At 39.2% G+C, this 15,935-nt stretch overlaps 1 protein-coding gene across 1 annotated transcript in view; it reads left to right on the top strand.

Moving 5' to 3' along the window:
- Window positions 1-15,935, top strand: part of COL1A2 (collagen type I alpha 2 chain) — a 35,333-nt gene that overhangs the window by 14,214 nt on the left and 5,184 nt on the right. The window contains exons 17-42 of the mRNA XM_082472202.1: window positions 115-213; window positions 339-383; window positions 491-589; window positions 1,017-1,070; window positions 1,232-1,339; window positions 1,709-1,762; window positions 1,864-1,962; window positions 2,883-2,936; window positions 3,390-3,488; window positions 3,874-3,927; window positions 4,425-4,478; window positions 4,634-4,687; window positions 4,957-5,010; window positions 5,994-6,038; window positions 7,194-7,292; window positions 8,488-8,595; window positions 9,292-9,345; window positions 10,290-10,343; window positions 11,073-11,126; window positions 11,225-11,278; window positions 11,375-11,482; window positions 11,859-11,912; window positions 12,785-12,838; window positions 13,834-13,995; window positions 14,735-14,842; window positions 15,514-15,621. Of these exons, the coding sequence (XP_082328328.1) occupies window positions 115-213; window positions 339-383; window positions 491-589; window positions 1,017-1,070; window positions 1,232-1,339; window positions 1,709-1,762; window positions 1,864-1,962; window positions 2,883-2,936; window positions 3,390-3,488; window positions 3,874-3,927; window positions 4,425-4,478; window positions 4,634-4,687; window positions 4,957-5,010; window positions 5,994-6,038; window positions 7,194-7,292; window positions 8,488-8,595; window positions 9,292-9,345; window positions 10,290-10,343; window positions 11,073-11,126; window positions 11,225-11,278; window positions 11,375-11,482; window positions 11,859-11,912; window positions 12,785-12,838; window positions 13,834-13,995; window positions 14,735-14,842; window positions 15,514-15,621 (1,989 nt within the window). The remainder of the gene's footprint in view (window positions 1-114; window positions 214-338; window positions 384-490; window positions 590-1,016; window positions 1,071-1,231; window positions 1,340-1,708; window positions 1,763-1,863; window positions 1,963-2,882; window positions 2,937-3,389; window positions 3,489-3,873; window positions 3,928-4,424; window positions 4,479-4,633; window positions 4,688-4,956; window positions 5,011-5,993; window positions 6,039-7,193; window positions 7,293-8,487; window positions 8,596-9,291; window positions 9,346-10,289; window positions 10,344-11,072; window positions 11,127-11,224; window positions 11,279-11,374; window positions 11,483-11,858; window positions 11,913-12,784; window positions 12,839-13,833; window positions 13,996-14,734; window positions 14,843-15,513; window positions 15,622-15,935) is intronic.

Here is a 15,935-nt window from a genome sequence, read left to right as displayed (position 1 = left end):
TAAGGGAAATTATTGCAGTTCTGAAGAAATTTCATAAAACTTGGTGACCTAAAAACAGAGATATGCTATTTCATTATTTGCTGACTAATGCCTCAATGTCATTCCTGTTTTTAGGGTGAACTTGGACCTGTCGGTAACCCTGGTCCTCCTGGTCCCGCGGGTTCCCGTGGTGAAGTGGGTCTTGCAGGTGTTTCTGGCCCTGTTGGACCTCCTGTAAGTAGCCACTGTCATTAACTTCATTGAGTAGAAGGAAGAAAACAAAAAGAATGAAGGTGGGGTCAAAGAAGAACAGAAATACTCCTATGAACCGTATCTTTCTCCCTTCCTTTTCGTCACAGGGCAACCCTGGAGCCAATGGCCTTCCTGGTGCTAAGGGTGCTGCTGTGAGTATATGGCTAAAACGTGCTGCTGTGGTTTTAAAGGTATTTTAATGGATGCTGTCTCTCCTGCCAGTTGTCTCATGAGGGACCATGCTGCGTTTCTTTCTCAGGGCCTTCCCGGTGTTGCTGGGGCTCCTGGCCTCCCTGGACCCCGGGGTATTCCTGGCCCTGTTGGTGCTGCTGGTGCTACTGGTGCCAGAGGACTTGTTGTAAGTGGTCATGGCTGATGCTTTCATCATTCTGAAATACCAGCTCTACCATCATTTCATCCCCATCTAGACTTTGTTTTGTCGTCTTATCATCCTTATTTCTTCCTTAGCGTTTTCAGTGTGTATTTCTTCTGTAAGTTCATGCACACGTATGTATACTCTCTCCCTCACACACACACACACAGACACACCCCTCCTGCTATCCTAGAACATTACCCAAAGGTCAGTGAGGCACACTTCTATTATATCAGTCTTGTCCTTTCAACCAAGACCATTCCCCTGTAGGTCGTTTAAATATGAACCAAGCATATTTCTTAGAGAACTAAAGCTCTCTTTACTTTGATTCGTAAATAGCCCCTGATGTTTGTCTTCCAGAGAGTTGTGACAAATGTTTGTCATTTGACCACTGTTTTGTATTGAACCCTAGGGTGAGCCTGGTCCAGCTGGTTCCAAAGGAGAGAGTGGCAACAAGGGCGAGCCCGTAAGTAGTTCTATAATCACAATATTATGGAGTTACTACTTTTTCAATCCAAAAAGTAATACTTTCACTTTTCTTAAGTTATTACTTTTTTTTTCTAGCTAGATATGAACACAAATTTTACTTTTCCTGGTGTCCCCTTCTTTTGTTTTTTCATTAAATAGGGTGCTGCTGGGCCCACGGGTCCTCCTGGTCCCAGTGGCGAAGAAGGAAAGAGAGGCACCACTGGTGAAATTGGATCCGCTGGCCCCCCAGGACCTCCTGGGCTGAGGGTAGGTTCCAAATGCTCTTGACACCCAGACACACCAGAGGCACCCATTCACTGGGAGTTGGTCAGAATTACTGAGTGCATTTTCTAGATGAAGGAAACATCTGCTTTCCATCTGCTTTATTAAATCACTGACTCTCAATTTGATATGTTATAAAATTGGTCTGGAAACAATGTTGACCTACTTTTGCAGAATGTTTTCTCCACACAGTCCTTTGGGGTTTGGATGAAGTTTTTTGGCTTGGTTTGTAATTGTATCTCCCCCTTAAGGTCATCAAGATTTCTTGCATGCATGCCATGTTTCAATAAATTCTGCCCTACCTGATATAAGGATTCTCTCCAATTCTTTTCTATTTCATGTACTTTGTTACAGGGAAATCCTGGTTCTCGTGGTCTTCCTGGAGCTGATGGCAGAGCTGGTGTCATGGTAAGTTGTCTACTACTCACATCCTGGGAAGGAACTTGATGCTTCTGGCCGTGGGTATGTCACTGGAGTTAACAACCTCCCCTCCCTTTTCTTTTTAATAGGGCCCTCCTGGTAGTCGTGGTGGAACTGGCCCTGCTGGTATGCGAGGTCCCAGTGGAGATTCTGGTCGCCCTGGAGAGCCTGGCCTCATGGGACCCCGAGTAAGTTTCAGATTGATTTTGAGCAAGTCACACCTAGCACTGTTTCCTTTTCTAAAGGGATGATTAATATTTGAAGACAACAATAAAAAAAATCAAAAGTTAATTTGTTAGTAGACTTGCTGATGGTTCCCTTTTTAATTTAACTTTATCAAAGCCCAGTAGATATTTTGATGAATTTAGTTAGTTCATACATTTCCTATTTATTACTTGATACAATGGCTGTGAGGTTTTTGGAAGAATAGATTTATTTTAATATATCCAAATTGGGTTGGTTCTCCTATCAGCATGAATCTTTTATCTCAATTTGTGAGTTTTATATAAGGTGTTCATGAAATATATTAGGACTATACATTATCAGTTTATTAGATTCATAAGTGAATCATTTTTCCAGCGATCACAAAGTGCTGTAATGTATTCAGCATCACACTAGCTATGGAGAAATGACCTTTAGATCTGTAGACACTCTAATCCATAGCAATAGAGTAATTTTTTGCCTCCGTTATCTCTTACGGATGAGTATCAACTGTCATTGTACCATAAACAAGTAATAAAGACACCAAATATAGCAATTTAAAAAATCCACTTTGAAAATTACTTACCAAAAGTATTTGTTTTTCTATTCTAAGGTAAAAAACATATACGTTTTGCACATAGAGTATGTTGCTCAACAGTTTCTTGAGATATCTTTAAATGGATCAGTTGCACTAAAATTCAGTAAAAGGAAAGGCATTAAAAATAGAAAGAAGAAAGTTTTCAGAGCTCTTTCATACCTCCCAGCTAGTGGCTAATACCCCTAATGTTTTGCCCTAGTCAACAAACAAAAAGTGGGGGGAAAGTGCTTTTGTGAGATTTCAATTAATTGGAGCCTTGAGTATATGTGTTAAAGTGCCAATAGGAAAGCATCCTCATTTATTTTATAGGGTTTTCCTGGTTCCCCTGGAAATGTTGGCCCAGCTGGTAAAGAAGGTCCGATGGTAAGTATTGCTTATATTTTCAAGGACACTTATTGCACCCTTATCAAGTGATTCCTGTAGCTTATTTATATGTGAACACATTGAAAATAAATATTAGCCACATACATATCTGAGAATGAAAAGTAATAGATTGTAATTACAGAGTCCAAATGAACACAGGAGCAAAAGGAGAGAAGGAAAAAGAAAAACATGGCAGGGAATATTGAAGAGGGTGACAAGGGTATGAAAAGAGAGGAGAAAGAGGGAATTGTGTACATATGAGATTGACTTGGATGTGCATGTACCGACATCCTATTTAGAAAAGGAAAGTGGATTCATAATTTATTGACACTTTATACAGGAAGCTCTATACAATCAGAAAATGATTCTGTTTCATCCTGTGGCAACATCACAAGCTTGAGGTTGTGAGGCCCTTTTGATGCTGAGTAAACTTTAAATAAACTCTGGTTTCAGGGCCTCCCTGGTATTGATGGCAGGCCTGGAGCAATTGGCCCGGCTGGAGCAAGAGGAGAGCCTGGCAACATCGGATTCCCAGGACCCAAAGGCCCCACTGTAAGAATCACCACGACCTCTTCTCCCTTGGCACTTTTTTGCCACATTTCACCAAAACTCTTATTATTTCTCTCCTGCCTCAGTCCACTCTACCTCAAGGGGGTTCCTTTCAACACAAGAAAACTGCAAGCCACTTACCACAACAAAAGTTGACCTCCAGTGTATCATTGTGCTCCTGCTGAAAATCCACATCTTGAGTCATATGCTCCTGCAGACATAAGTGTACTTTATTGTATCTGGAGCTGCATGATGATGGATCATGCCTTAAATAACAGAATTCAAGGACTAGGAATCTAAAAAAAAGAAAAAAGCCAAGAAATTCACATTTCAAAATTGTCATGGTTAATTTGACATTAAATGTATTTTTTTTTAATGTTCATTATAGGGTGATCCTGGCAAAAATGGTGAAAAAGGTCATGCGGGTCTTGCCGGTCCTCGGGTAGGTACTAACTTCTATGCGGCTCTATCCACATAGTGTTCACGTAGGATACACATCTTTTGAGGCCACCTGATATCATTCCATCACTTTCTTTCTAAGATGGCATCCCCAAGCTTCCTTTTACCATCACAAAATGTCTTTTCTCTTTAACCACACTTATAAGGCAGTGGGCTATGACGAATCAGAATGTGTATTAAGTCAAAAATATTTATGGATGCATTTGGTTTTTATTTAATTCATTTTGTGATTAAAAGGCTATGAATATGCTAGTAGCATTCTCTGACTTTCATAAATTGCCCTTCATCCATGGACTTCCTATGAGCCAGCCGTATCACAAGTTAGTAGGTAGTATTTGGGCCTTGGCCACAATGTGTTTAATTCATGCGGAAATAACAAGGTTTGTTGTGAGGAAGTAATACATGAGGGAGGCTTTGGGGTATCTTAAATTGTCTGACTCACAGGCAACTAACTCTGAGCCTTTCTGCTGAACATTTTAGGGTGCTCCAGGTCCTGAAGGAAACAATGGTGCTCAGGGACCTCCTGGACTACAGGTGAGTATTTCTCTCACTCTTGCTCTATTTTGCACTAAAATGAATCTAGTCCCACAAAAATGGCCATCTTTTTTTTTTCCAGTCTAAAAGTTATGTAGCTAGATAGCAATGGTGGCATATATCTCTATGTATATAATCTTTCCTATCACTTTCAGGGTGTCTCAGGTGGAAAAGGTGAACAGGGTCCCGCTGGTCCTCCAGGTTTCCAGGTAAGTCAGCTGAAACATACAGACTCCTGCTTTTGGTCAGACTCTCCAGCTGTAAATCGCTATAACACTCTCCCCGCCACACAGAACACGGTTTCAGAACTGAAGCAAAGAAGCGTACATTTTTTTCAAGGCAAACTTTTCTGTAATCCTTTAATAACACATGATAGTTAGTGATCATGTTGATATTAGATAGTTCCCCAAAAAACCAATTATTAGAAAATCCCCCAAATATAGCCATAAACATTGAGGTTTGTCTTTTTTTCATCTAGGGTCTGCCTGGCCCTTCAGGTACAGCTGGTGAAGCTGGCAAAGCAGGAGAAAGGGTGAGTAAAACAAGTGATAGTAAATTCGCCTAAACTTGGGACTTTCCCTCTGTTTAATACCCTACTGCAGTGCAATTATAATATGCAAAAGGAAACTTCATATTTCATATGTTAATGATAGTGTTCTACATATGTTGGTACTGATGGAGAGAATGAGCCAAGTTACTCATTTTCATTCAAATTACTTTGTTTTAAGGATTGAATGAAACATCACATTATGGAAGTACAATATCATGAACATTCCATTTAATAGCCTTACTTTTTGTATTGTTCTTGGTAATGTTAAAATACAAATTATTTCCCTCTCCATAGTAAAAAAAAAATAAATGCACTGATTTTCTATCAAACTAGACCCTGAAAAATTGCTTTTAATGTTTTTCTTGGCATTCAGACATGACACTGCTATTCACAATCAGGGCATGAGTTCTGAGTCATTTTATCTGTAATTGTGATGAATGTGCCTCAATTCAGTTACATTCTGTGGCCTGCTCTCCTTTGTCAACAGTGGGGCACATTAAGGAGACAGCTGGTCAGTAATAAAGGAGATACACTTGGGTATACAATTAACTAGGTAATATGCAGAATATGATCATTTCTATTAAGAAAGCAGTCTGTTATATAACTAAAAATAGGCAATGTCTGATATTGTTCATCATCATTATTTATTATATTATCAAAGGAGATAGTCTTTTGTCACTTTTTAAAAAGCAATAAACCAAATAATGAGAGACTAAAATTTTCTGATACCAGGTTCTAGGATAGATATATATTTAATATCAGTGGAATTCTCACTTTTTTTAAATCTTTCCGTACACCACTGAAAGCTCTCTTGTTCCTAATAGCCTGTGTACTTATACACTCACGTAGGTAGAGCCTATCTGGCTTTATTTCACTCTCAAAACTTTTCTAAATATCATAAACATAAGTGGATTTAGAGAACATACATAAGTTTCACACTTTATTTATTCTCATGTTTTGCCTAGGGTATCCCTGGTGAATTTGGTCTCCCTGGTCCTGCTGGTCCAAGAGTAAGTGTTACTTAACTTTCATAAACTTCTCGCAATGTTTTTAAAACAAATAGTGCCTTCTCCTAAAAACTACTGATGACCTTTGTTAACAGCAAATTCCTGACACTCTTCTGTAGTCAAACATAATCTGCAGAGAACATTCAATTTCTAAATTGATAGTAGACTTTTTATGTAATTGCTCATATTTCTTATTCAAAAACCACAGGATTATAAGAAACATAAATGAACTTATATATGTATTATATTCAGTGATTTATACAAACAAGTATGATATATTTATGACAGTGGCTCGACCTGAGCTAAGGAAAAGTAGTATCTTACTAAGATTTAAAATCAAATTTTGTAACGTGTGTTGGTGTTCAAAGTCTAAAAGCTGAAATCATGAGCCTACATTTATTTTAAATATTAAATAAATTGATGTCGTTTGTCTGTGGTCATTAGAATAACTGGAAAGATTAGTTGGCCCCTAAAGTATCTTGTTTTGTGGCTAGTTACCATATAACTAGGATGCCCAAACAAATTTACTGTCATAGAACCATAGTATCATAGAACCAGATTATAACAAGGGCCTTTGAAACAGTTGCAATGTGAACTTACTTAAATATTCTGGACCATAGAATACTATGTTGTAGCGATATTTACATGCAAATTGGGAAATATTTAGATAGATAGAAAGATAGACACACATACATACATTTTCATACGTATATTCTCTGTTAACTATATTATAGCTGTTACATCACTATTGCATGCAATTGTATAAAGAGAGCATAGATATGAAATATCTAATCTTATTTACATCTGGCATTGCTATTCACTTAAAATGACGCTACTGTGCATAACTGGCATCTATTTTTACCTACGGACCTATCACAAAAAAAGGAAATGAATTCCAAAAGTTGAATATTATACTCCAAAAGCAACAAATTTTGGAGTTGTAGCCATAGAACATTAGAGCTGAATGAGACCTTAGAGATTATCTCATCCCATCCCTTCATTTTACTAGTAGAGAAATTAAGGGAAAAATCACTATAATTTGCTAGTAAATGGCAGAACTAGGATTCAAAAGCTAAACACGTGTGAACTCTAATGTGTAAAATGGTATCTCTGAAAATGATGAACAGTGTAACACTTCTTCTAATCCCCTTTTCACAGGGGGAGCGTGGTCCCCCAGGTGAAAGTGGTGCTGCTGGGCCTGCTGGGCCTATTGGAAACCGAGGTCCTTCTGGACCTGCAGGGCCTGATGGAAACAAGGTAAAACTTTGTTACATATTGCCGGTTTGGCCTAGTGTGCTCTAGAATAAGTAAATCCTTTACAGTAGTAAATGAATTGTTTCTCAGATTTTTTTTTTAATTTATTTCTAGTTCTGTGATGATTTCCACCTCAGTAAATAATAATCTGATTCCAACAGACCTGAATTATTCCAAAAGAGGCAAAACCCCAGTGTTCTACACACAAAAATGAATTAGTATGGGTTTTCACTCTTTTCTCATCACACTATTTATACTTTTGTCTTAATCTAGAAACATCGTATACATTTGGACACTATTTTTAGAGAATGAACTTTTTACCTTCCCAACATCCTACTTCATAAAGTAAAATTTCAAAAAGTAATCTAAATTTTAATAGTAAGAGAATTTTATGATGATAAAAATTAACTGGACAATACATTCATCCCAAAAACATAAGCCTGAAAACTTGTGTTTCAAAATAGAATCTGTGGTTTAGATCTTAAAATAGATGGAATTACACATTTCTGAAAAACAGATTACTTCAACCACAATAAAGAGAAGGTAACTTATATTACTTCTGATTCTTACCTTTAAGGGGTAAAGATTTGCTATAAAAGGCTGTTATGGTATATGGAAGGATATTGGAAAAAATAAAAATAAGGTAAGTGGGAGAGAGGAAGTAAGAAAGGAAATATTGGTTCTGTGAGAAAGTACTTTCAAAGGGTTTTATCTCAGGAGCGAGTCAACAGGTTTTAAGTATGTGGAATTGTAAGGTTTTATAGAAAAATGGAAGCTATAGTCCACACTCTTTAAGATTAGAATGTAAACATCTCCCCAGTTGATGAGGTCTGTTTCCACATTTCCTGTCTGAGCTAAGAGACTTAACCTTGAAAAACGTTTGTGGGCATTTTTCACTCTGTGCCTTCCATTGTCGTACCCTCTTCTCTCCCATGCCTGACTTCCTTAAGAGGACCGGGAGCAGGTCACAGAAAAATCACAGGCACCCATCCTACTACCCTCTTCTCTTTAGTCACCGTGTCATTAACAGCGTCTTCCTCGGTTATATTCTCCCTCCTTTCAGTAGGCCTCCTTTGTGTCTCTAAGCAGGCGAGCATGCTATCCATGAAATGTTTAAATTGGAATGCTTCAAGAGTTTGGCTCTTCATTTTCTTCTTGTACCACAGAAATAACTGATTTCACGTGTGTTTGATTCAAGGGCGAACCTGGTGTGGTTGGTGCCCCAGGCACTGCTGGTCCATCTGGTCCTAGTGGACTCCCGGGAGAAAGGGGTGCTGCTGGCATACCTGGAGGCAAGGGAGAAAAGGTAGCCTCTCACTGTTTGACCTCAATACATATTGTTGATGAACTCTCAAAAAGAAGGCTGTGCAAGGTCAACCTTTTTTTTTTTTTTTTTTTTTTTTACAGTTCTTGGCAGGTGGTCTGGTAGCATTTTGATATCTATCTATATACATGTCCCTCTGCCACCTAGCACCTACGCATTTCTAAACTCACTAATCTGGCAGAATTCCTTGCTACCATGGAATTTCACGCAAACAGATGGTGTTGAGTAATACATGAGGCTCATTTTAATGCCACTAACAATAATGCCTCAGCCTGCCCTAATTAATGGGAAGAAGCTATATTGAACAGCTGTCAACCGTGCTGCTGCATTAGTTATGCCATAAGAGTGATCAGGCACTGAAGCCCATTGTGATGTTGCCTTATAATTCTGTCCACATGAATTTGTACCTTGCTTGATTACGCTTCAGGAGGGTGTATGGAAATTAGAAAAGAATATTTAACACTAATCTGGAAAGGGCCTTGAATTATTTTTTCCTTATTTTTTTCCTCATTCAATATTTTATAGAATGGTAGGGAATCAAAACATTACTAAAGATCTTAAATGAATAAAAGTATTATAGCATCTTCTGTAAAAAAAAAAAAAAAAAAAACTGCAGATTAATTTTGATTCAAAAATTTGGCCGGAAGACAAAAAGTTGCTCTTGCTTTTTACCTTCAGGGTGAAACTGGTCTCAGAGGTGATGCTGGTAGCCACGGCAGAGATGGTGCTCGTGTGAGTAGAATTCTGTTGGTGCTCAGATTGTTTTGTTCTGTTTTGTTTTGTTTTACATTTCACTCAATTTGAGTTGAGAAGCTTTCCAAAACTGAACTGACAAAAGAGGGCTTCAAGTTTTGTAAAAGAGTATTCCATTCCTTCCTGGATCTATGACTAATAATATCATTTTACATGTTCCAAAAGAAAAATTCAAATGAGGACTTATCCCCTTGAAAATCATAGCCTGAATTTTCTACCTTCCTTAGTGTTAACTATACCAAGTACAAACTACAATCCAAAATCTCTAGGTTTAATAGAACATTAAATGATTGTTTAAGTTAGCATAGGGCTTTAGAAAAAACAATAATTCTTACATTTTAGGAAGCCAGAACCTCTAATAAGGTCCTATTTATTCAAATGTATACCCTAAGAATTTATCACTCAAAGAGCAGCCCCAAAGATTAACTGTTAATGCCTTGGAGATGCCAATGATAATCCCATAAAGGTATAATAATCCTACCTAGAGTGTTGATATCATGGCTCTTCCAGGCCATAAGCCACTTGGGCTCTTCTCACCTCTCCCTCAGGGCTGATAACTCCCTGTGGCACATTCATCATATCCTTTCTCTGACTCACACAGTCCTCACAGTTCTTAGCAAGGCTAGTCATTTGCTACTGTCCAGGGAATTTTACAAGAGCAGAGACCTCAGATCTCCCCAGTTCCTAACCTGCCCGTGACTAGTTCCATAACCTTCACCACGAGGGTACTGTCCTCCTGAGAGTGCCTTCTAATAGTCTTGATAACTAGAACTGAAATGCTTCAAAGGCTTTCTTGATGTCCACCCAGAGTGTCCAGTAGAAGTGTTCAGTCACTGTACAAGCACGGCAAGGGGAAACAGCAAGGGGCACTTTTGACGGTATGGGGGCGTTATTAACAAGACTTCTCTTCTTTCTGGTACTAGGGTGCTCCTGGTGCTGTAGGTGCCCCTGGTCCTGCTGGAGCCAATGGGGACCGGGTAAGCATGCACTTTCACTGAGTTGCAGCTCTCTGAGCCAATGGCGGTATCTAAAATTCCCTGCCACCCTGGCCCCAAAGGGCCCTGGCAATTCATTTGTATGGCTTGGTATAAAGCCCATTTATTTAAAAACTTATCCATTAGTATGGGGCAGCAAGAAACAAACGCTGTGTGTTTAAAGTTCTCTTTCCCTTCCTATACACGTGCCAGGTATCTGATCTATACTTCAATCCCTATCATTTGTTTTAAAGTCTTTCGGGGTTGCCCATTAACAATATCCTAATGCACTGAGCCTTCTTGAAGCCTTCATTGTAAAAAAAAAAAAAAAAAAAAAAAAAATCAATAAAATACATAAGTGTGCCTATTTCACATCGAACAGTCCACTTAAAATAGACCTTATTTATTGTATTGCACAAATTGCAGCAAATAGATCAGCCCTGTGTCCATCTAAAAATTAAAATGTCCTCCTCCTGGTATTGTGGGCACTGATTTATAGTGTTTTTGGCAAGTGTATAACCAATACCACTTCACCCTCCAAAATTAATACAATATTATGCAGAGTAAGAATCCATTTCACTTTTCTCTGTGAGATGTGAATTAGTTATCTCTTTGGATGCAATTGCAAACTCTGACAAGAGCCCACTGTCTACGCCTGTTCCCTCTCCCTCCTAACCTCGTGGAGCATTTGTGTGAGGAACACTGACACACTCATGTTTGGCCCCCTTATAGGGTGAAGCTGGCCCTGCCGGTTCCGCTGGTCCTGCTGGTCCTCGTGGTGTGCCTGTAAGTAAACACCTGGGTCGTTTTAGACACTCATAACTTCTAGACACTGAGGAATCGAAGATTGCTAAGACATTTTTAAAATCCCTTTTCCCACCTAGGGTGAGCGTGGTGAGGTCGGTCCCGCTGGCCCCAATGGATTTGCTGGTCCTGCTGTGAGTATCATGTAACGAAGGTTAATCTGAAAACACTCCAAGTTAGCAAGTAGAGTAAGTTGGAACACCTGAACTGTAACTGTTCCTTTCCAACAGGGTGCTGCTGGTCAACCTGGTGCTAAAGGAGAGAGAGGAACCAAAGGACCCAAGGGTGAAAATGGCCCTGCTGGTCCCACAGGCCCCGTTGGAGCTGCTGGCCCAGCTGTAAGTTGAATTCACTGATGGTCAACACAGCCTCTGCAGTCACCCATGAAATCTTATAACTCAACATAAATCAATCAAGTGCCTGCTATACATCAGGGAACATATCAGATAGAAGACAATTTTAAAATAAGAGTTAACATTTGCATACCACTTTACACATTATAATAGTTTCATAAATATTGTTTTATCTCACTTCTTTGATTACCCATAAAGGTGGTAATACTGAAGTAAGGACATTTATTTTATATAACACAGATAATCGTTTTACATTTCTAGATCTGATTCTAATAGACATGGGAATGATCCATTTGAAGAAAAGAGTAACATTTATAAAGATTGTTTTCTGATTTGACCATCTTTTTTTGTTTCCATTTAGGGTCCAAATGGTCCCCCTGGTCCTGCTGGAAGTCGTGGTGATGGAGGCCCCCCTGTGAGTATTTACAGTGTATTCTGATAATTTTTCTTTCTTCAGAATCTATTAGGGACAACTTGAAAGTTTGGAAATTTTTGGTAATTTGGACTATAATGAGAGTCTTGAGAGTCAAGCTAACTATTTAAAGAAATTCTGATAATGAAGTTAAGATCAGATTCATGGAACGTTAACTTAATCCCAGCTGGAACTCAGTGCACTGTATGTTGCTACCACTTCACTTGAGGTAGTGATAACCAAAGTTAACCCCAAGTAGTTTAATTGTGAAATGGGTAAAATATTTCTTTGGTACCTTTTATCCTTTTGTTGATGCCCCCCTTCTTCTGCCTGATTAGGTCCCTTCCCTTGGTGTCCAGTGCTATCACACTGACTTCCTAGAGACCCAAAGCTCCCCAGGAATCAACTCCACTGACTTCTTCCTCCTCTCACTGGACAGCAATTAATACCCTTGGTCTTTTATTATACCTTCTTCTGTAAACAAAATTACTTACTCACTGTCCATTCCCTTAGCACCCAGCCAGGTGGTTAAGAGTTATTAATATATACAGATCATATATAGTAATAGTATAGTGTCTTGTCTTCTTGCTTTTACAACCATCAGGCAATATGTTAGCATTTCAGAAAAGAACTATCAGAGCCTTAATGCAAAATATAGGCATTGCAACTGGGGGCATGCTGGTCAGGAAGATGTGTAGAGATGGAGGGTCTTCAGGGTCCTGGTTAAATAATACCCTACCTGAGGCTGTCACTGCCTACTCTTTGGTCCATCCTTGGTCACATGTACTGAGGATTTTCCAAGGGAGAAATTTCCATCTTACCCAAATTCCTGGAGTTGGTGCTGACTGTGGAATTTTAATGTGCTTGGTTCTTAGGGTGTTACTGGTTTCCCTGGTGCTGCTGGACGGACTGGTCCTCCTGGACCTTCTGTAAGTAAATCACTTCAAAATGTGTCTTCATTTATTTACTCTAGCCAAAATCCCTAGCCTCTAGTAGGAAACTGGTAAGAAACTCCCTATGAAAAACATGCTACTAATATTTTGCTATTACTTTCCTAATCTGAAATCAGTTTTTCTGAATCATTAAGGCAAAATCATCAGAAATTATATTAGAAATATCAGTTTAAGAGGCTTTTATTCATGTGAACATAAGTCCCCTTGTCCCCTTTTAGGGGCATGGTCTCTTTGTTAAAAATAAAAAACAGAACAGTTTTAGTCACATATCAGATATTTCTATATCTAATTACCCTTTATGGCCAACATTCTGCCTCCGTTGTTAAAGTATAATTATTCCTGAATTTAAAGGTGGTTTGGCCTCTAATTTAATTCTGATTCAGACTCTCCTGTCAGGACTCAAGAGAATTTAATTAATTACAAAGGATTAAGTCTTCTGGTTAAGGTTTCAGGGGAAAAAAATAGCGAAGATGTTGATTTCTTGGAATCCTTTCACAGGTTCGTAACAGAAAAATCTTCATTCCCTGTAGGCATTTAATTAAACCTAGTTGAGAGCATATGTGATTCCTCAATTATGAGCAAAATGCCTGTATTGGCTTTCTTCAAAAAGAAACAAGCAGAGTCCTCCAAAACCCAAACTCCCATTCATTTACAGCTAGCTCTTATAACTCGACATAGTGCTGATTCCAGTACGCCAGGTGGCTGGTGGCACAGCACTGCTTTTCCTCACAGACACTTGCCATAGCTTCTGCCTCGGTTGTTCACTTTATTACAGCCCCAGGAGAGGAAGAGGAAAGTTGCTTCTTTCTACAAGAAAGATTGTTAAAACTTCTAAACATTTCTCCAAAATGACCAGGATATTATTTTTGTTGCTTCAAGTTGTTTGCATCTTAATATTTAGAACCTCAGCTTCTCTCTCCCATTCCGTGATGATTAACAGAAAGTAAATGACCTCATGTATTTGCTCACAGGGTATCACTGGCCCCCCTGGTCCCACTGGTCCTGCTGGTAAAGAAGGACTTCGTGGGCCTCGTGGTGACCAAGGTCCAGTTGGTCGAACTGGAGAAACAGGTGCTTCTGGCCCTCCTGGCTTTGCTGGTGAGAAGGGTCCCTCTGGAGAGCCTGGTACTGCTGTAAGTTATTTCAAACTCCTCTTTCTTAATACCTTGTGTTGAATTAATATAAATCCCTTATACAAATCTTCAGGTGGCATATATTTGTTGATGAGTATTGCGGGCTCTCAAGTAGAGCTCAGGTGAACCAGGAAATCTATCCAACAGATATTGAGGTGTCATGGCTTCAGCAGATGCTCAGAAGGCACTAGATGGAGATGACAATAAGTGAGGGAACTCACTGTTTTATCAATACAGCCCTTTAAGCTGTTGTGAGGGTACCTCACTGGTACTGGGATTAGAACAGCATCCCATTGCTGTGGTCACTCTACTGTAAATTAATCAATATAAGTAAGCTACCAATTTTTTAAACATGCAATGTGCAGTATTATTGGTACTCTGAAATGTGACTTTACTAGACCTGGTGCAGTTAGAGGCCAAGGTCAAAATTTGCTTCCCAGCATAAATTCTATAAGAACTCTATTCCCTCACTCCAAGATGGCTTCATTAATCACAACCACATATTTTTAAATGTTGTTCCATTGGTCTCAAGGAGGAACCAGGTACAAAGAAATAAACATGCCAAGATGTAAACTCATTGTCTTCACTAGAGAAAAGATAGCCAAAGATATGTTCTACTAATAGGAGGTCATTAGCCTTTTTCTAAACTGAGGATAAACTCATTCTCAGAAGCCTCAAGCCAACCTGTGTTATCTCCTAGGGTCTTACAGTAATACTCAGTATTTTTACTGTTGTTTAGGGATCTCCTGGCACCCCAGGTCCTCAAGGTCTTCTTGGTGCTCCTGGTTTTCTGGGTCTCCCAGGCTCTAGAGGTGAACGTGGTCTACCAGGTGTTGCTGGATCTGTGGTGAGTGTTTGACACCATTCTTATTCTCATTAACATAAGAAAAGATTTAAAAGCTGCCACTTCAACTGTGACAGATTGATCACTGAATAACTCCACTTAAGATTTTTTTATTCATGGCATTTTCTTTATACAGATCACATGTCACTTATCTAAGAAGCTTTAATACCACCTTACTTAGACACATGCTATAAAGACACAGCTTAACATTATGCAGAACAATTTTTGTTCTTTTTACATGCTTAAAAACGATATAAGCTCTAATTGCATTTACTCCTCTGCAGTATGAAATGCTAGCATCATTTATCCTGTAGGAAGAATGAAACTCTAGAAGTTCTGAATCATTCCATTAAACCTAATACATGACAGCAACTAGGAACCATCTAATCTCCATAAACTCTCTCAACTTTATGAATTCATTTTATTTGGAAAATCAGATGAAACTAGACTCACCTTGTACAGAGCAACATTCCAAAAGTACATAAAGCTGACCATCTAAGTGTGTAGGAGGAGGGCAAAGATGACACTAATGACACTTCTTACCATTATGTGGCCCACTCACTTTCAATCTGCCTTCTCGCTTAAAACTGGAATCCCCTGGCTAACATTGTTTTGGGAGAATGAGAGTGGCACTCAATCCAATGAGAGGAATGTTGTCTTCTCTGCCTCTTTAGGGTGAACCTGGCCCTCTCGGCATTTCAGGCCCAACTGGGGCCCGTGGTCCCCCTGGTGCTGTGGGTAATCCTGGCGTCAATGGTGCTCCTGGTGAAGCTGGTCGTGATGTGAGTCCAACATTTGGTTTGTAAAGTATAACCTAGCAGTACTTCCTTGTGTGTAACTTTGTATCCTGAGCTGAGGTCTACATGTACTCACCACTCCCACCATTGACAATCCTAAAAATAACTTGGGCTGGGGAATGAGTCTTTAAGTAGCATACTTCAAGTTGGCCAAAATATTAAAAAAAACCCAATTCTATAAAAATCTAGGTTGGCAAGTTCTTGTTCCTATTTTGAACAGCCTGAAAGGGGGTTCTCCATTGGGCACTGGGAGTAATGAAGGCAGACAGCTGAACTGTAGGGGCCAGTGGGCTACAGAG

This window comes from Balaenoptera physalus, assembly GCF_965194825.1.
Source record: "Balaenoptera physalus genome assembly, chromosome: 8".
Classification (NCBI taxonomy): domain Eukaryota; kingdom Metazoa; phylum Chordata; class Mammalia; order Artiodactyla; family Balaenopteridae; genus Balaenoptera; species Balaenoptera physalus.
This window is presented reverse-complemented; position numbering and strand designations above follow the sequence as displayed.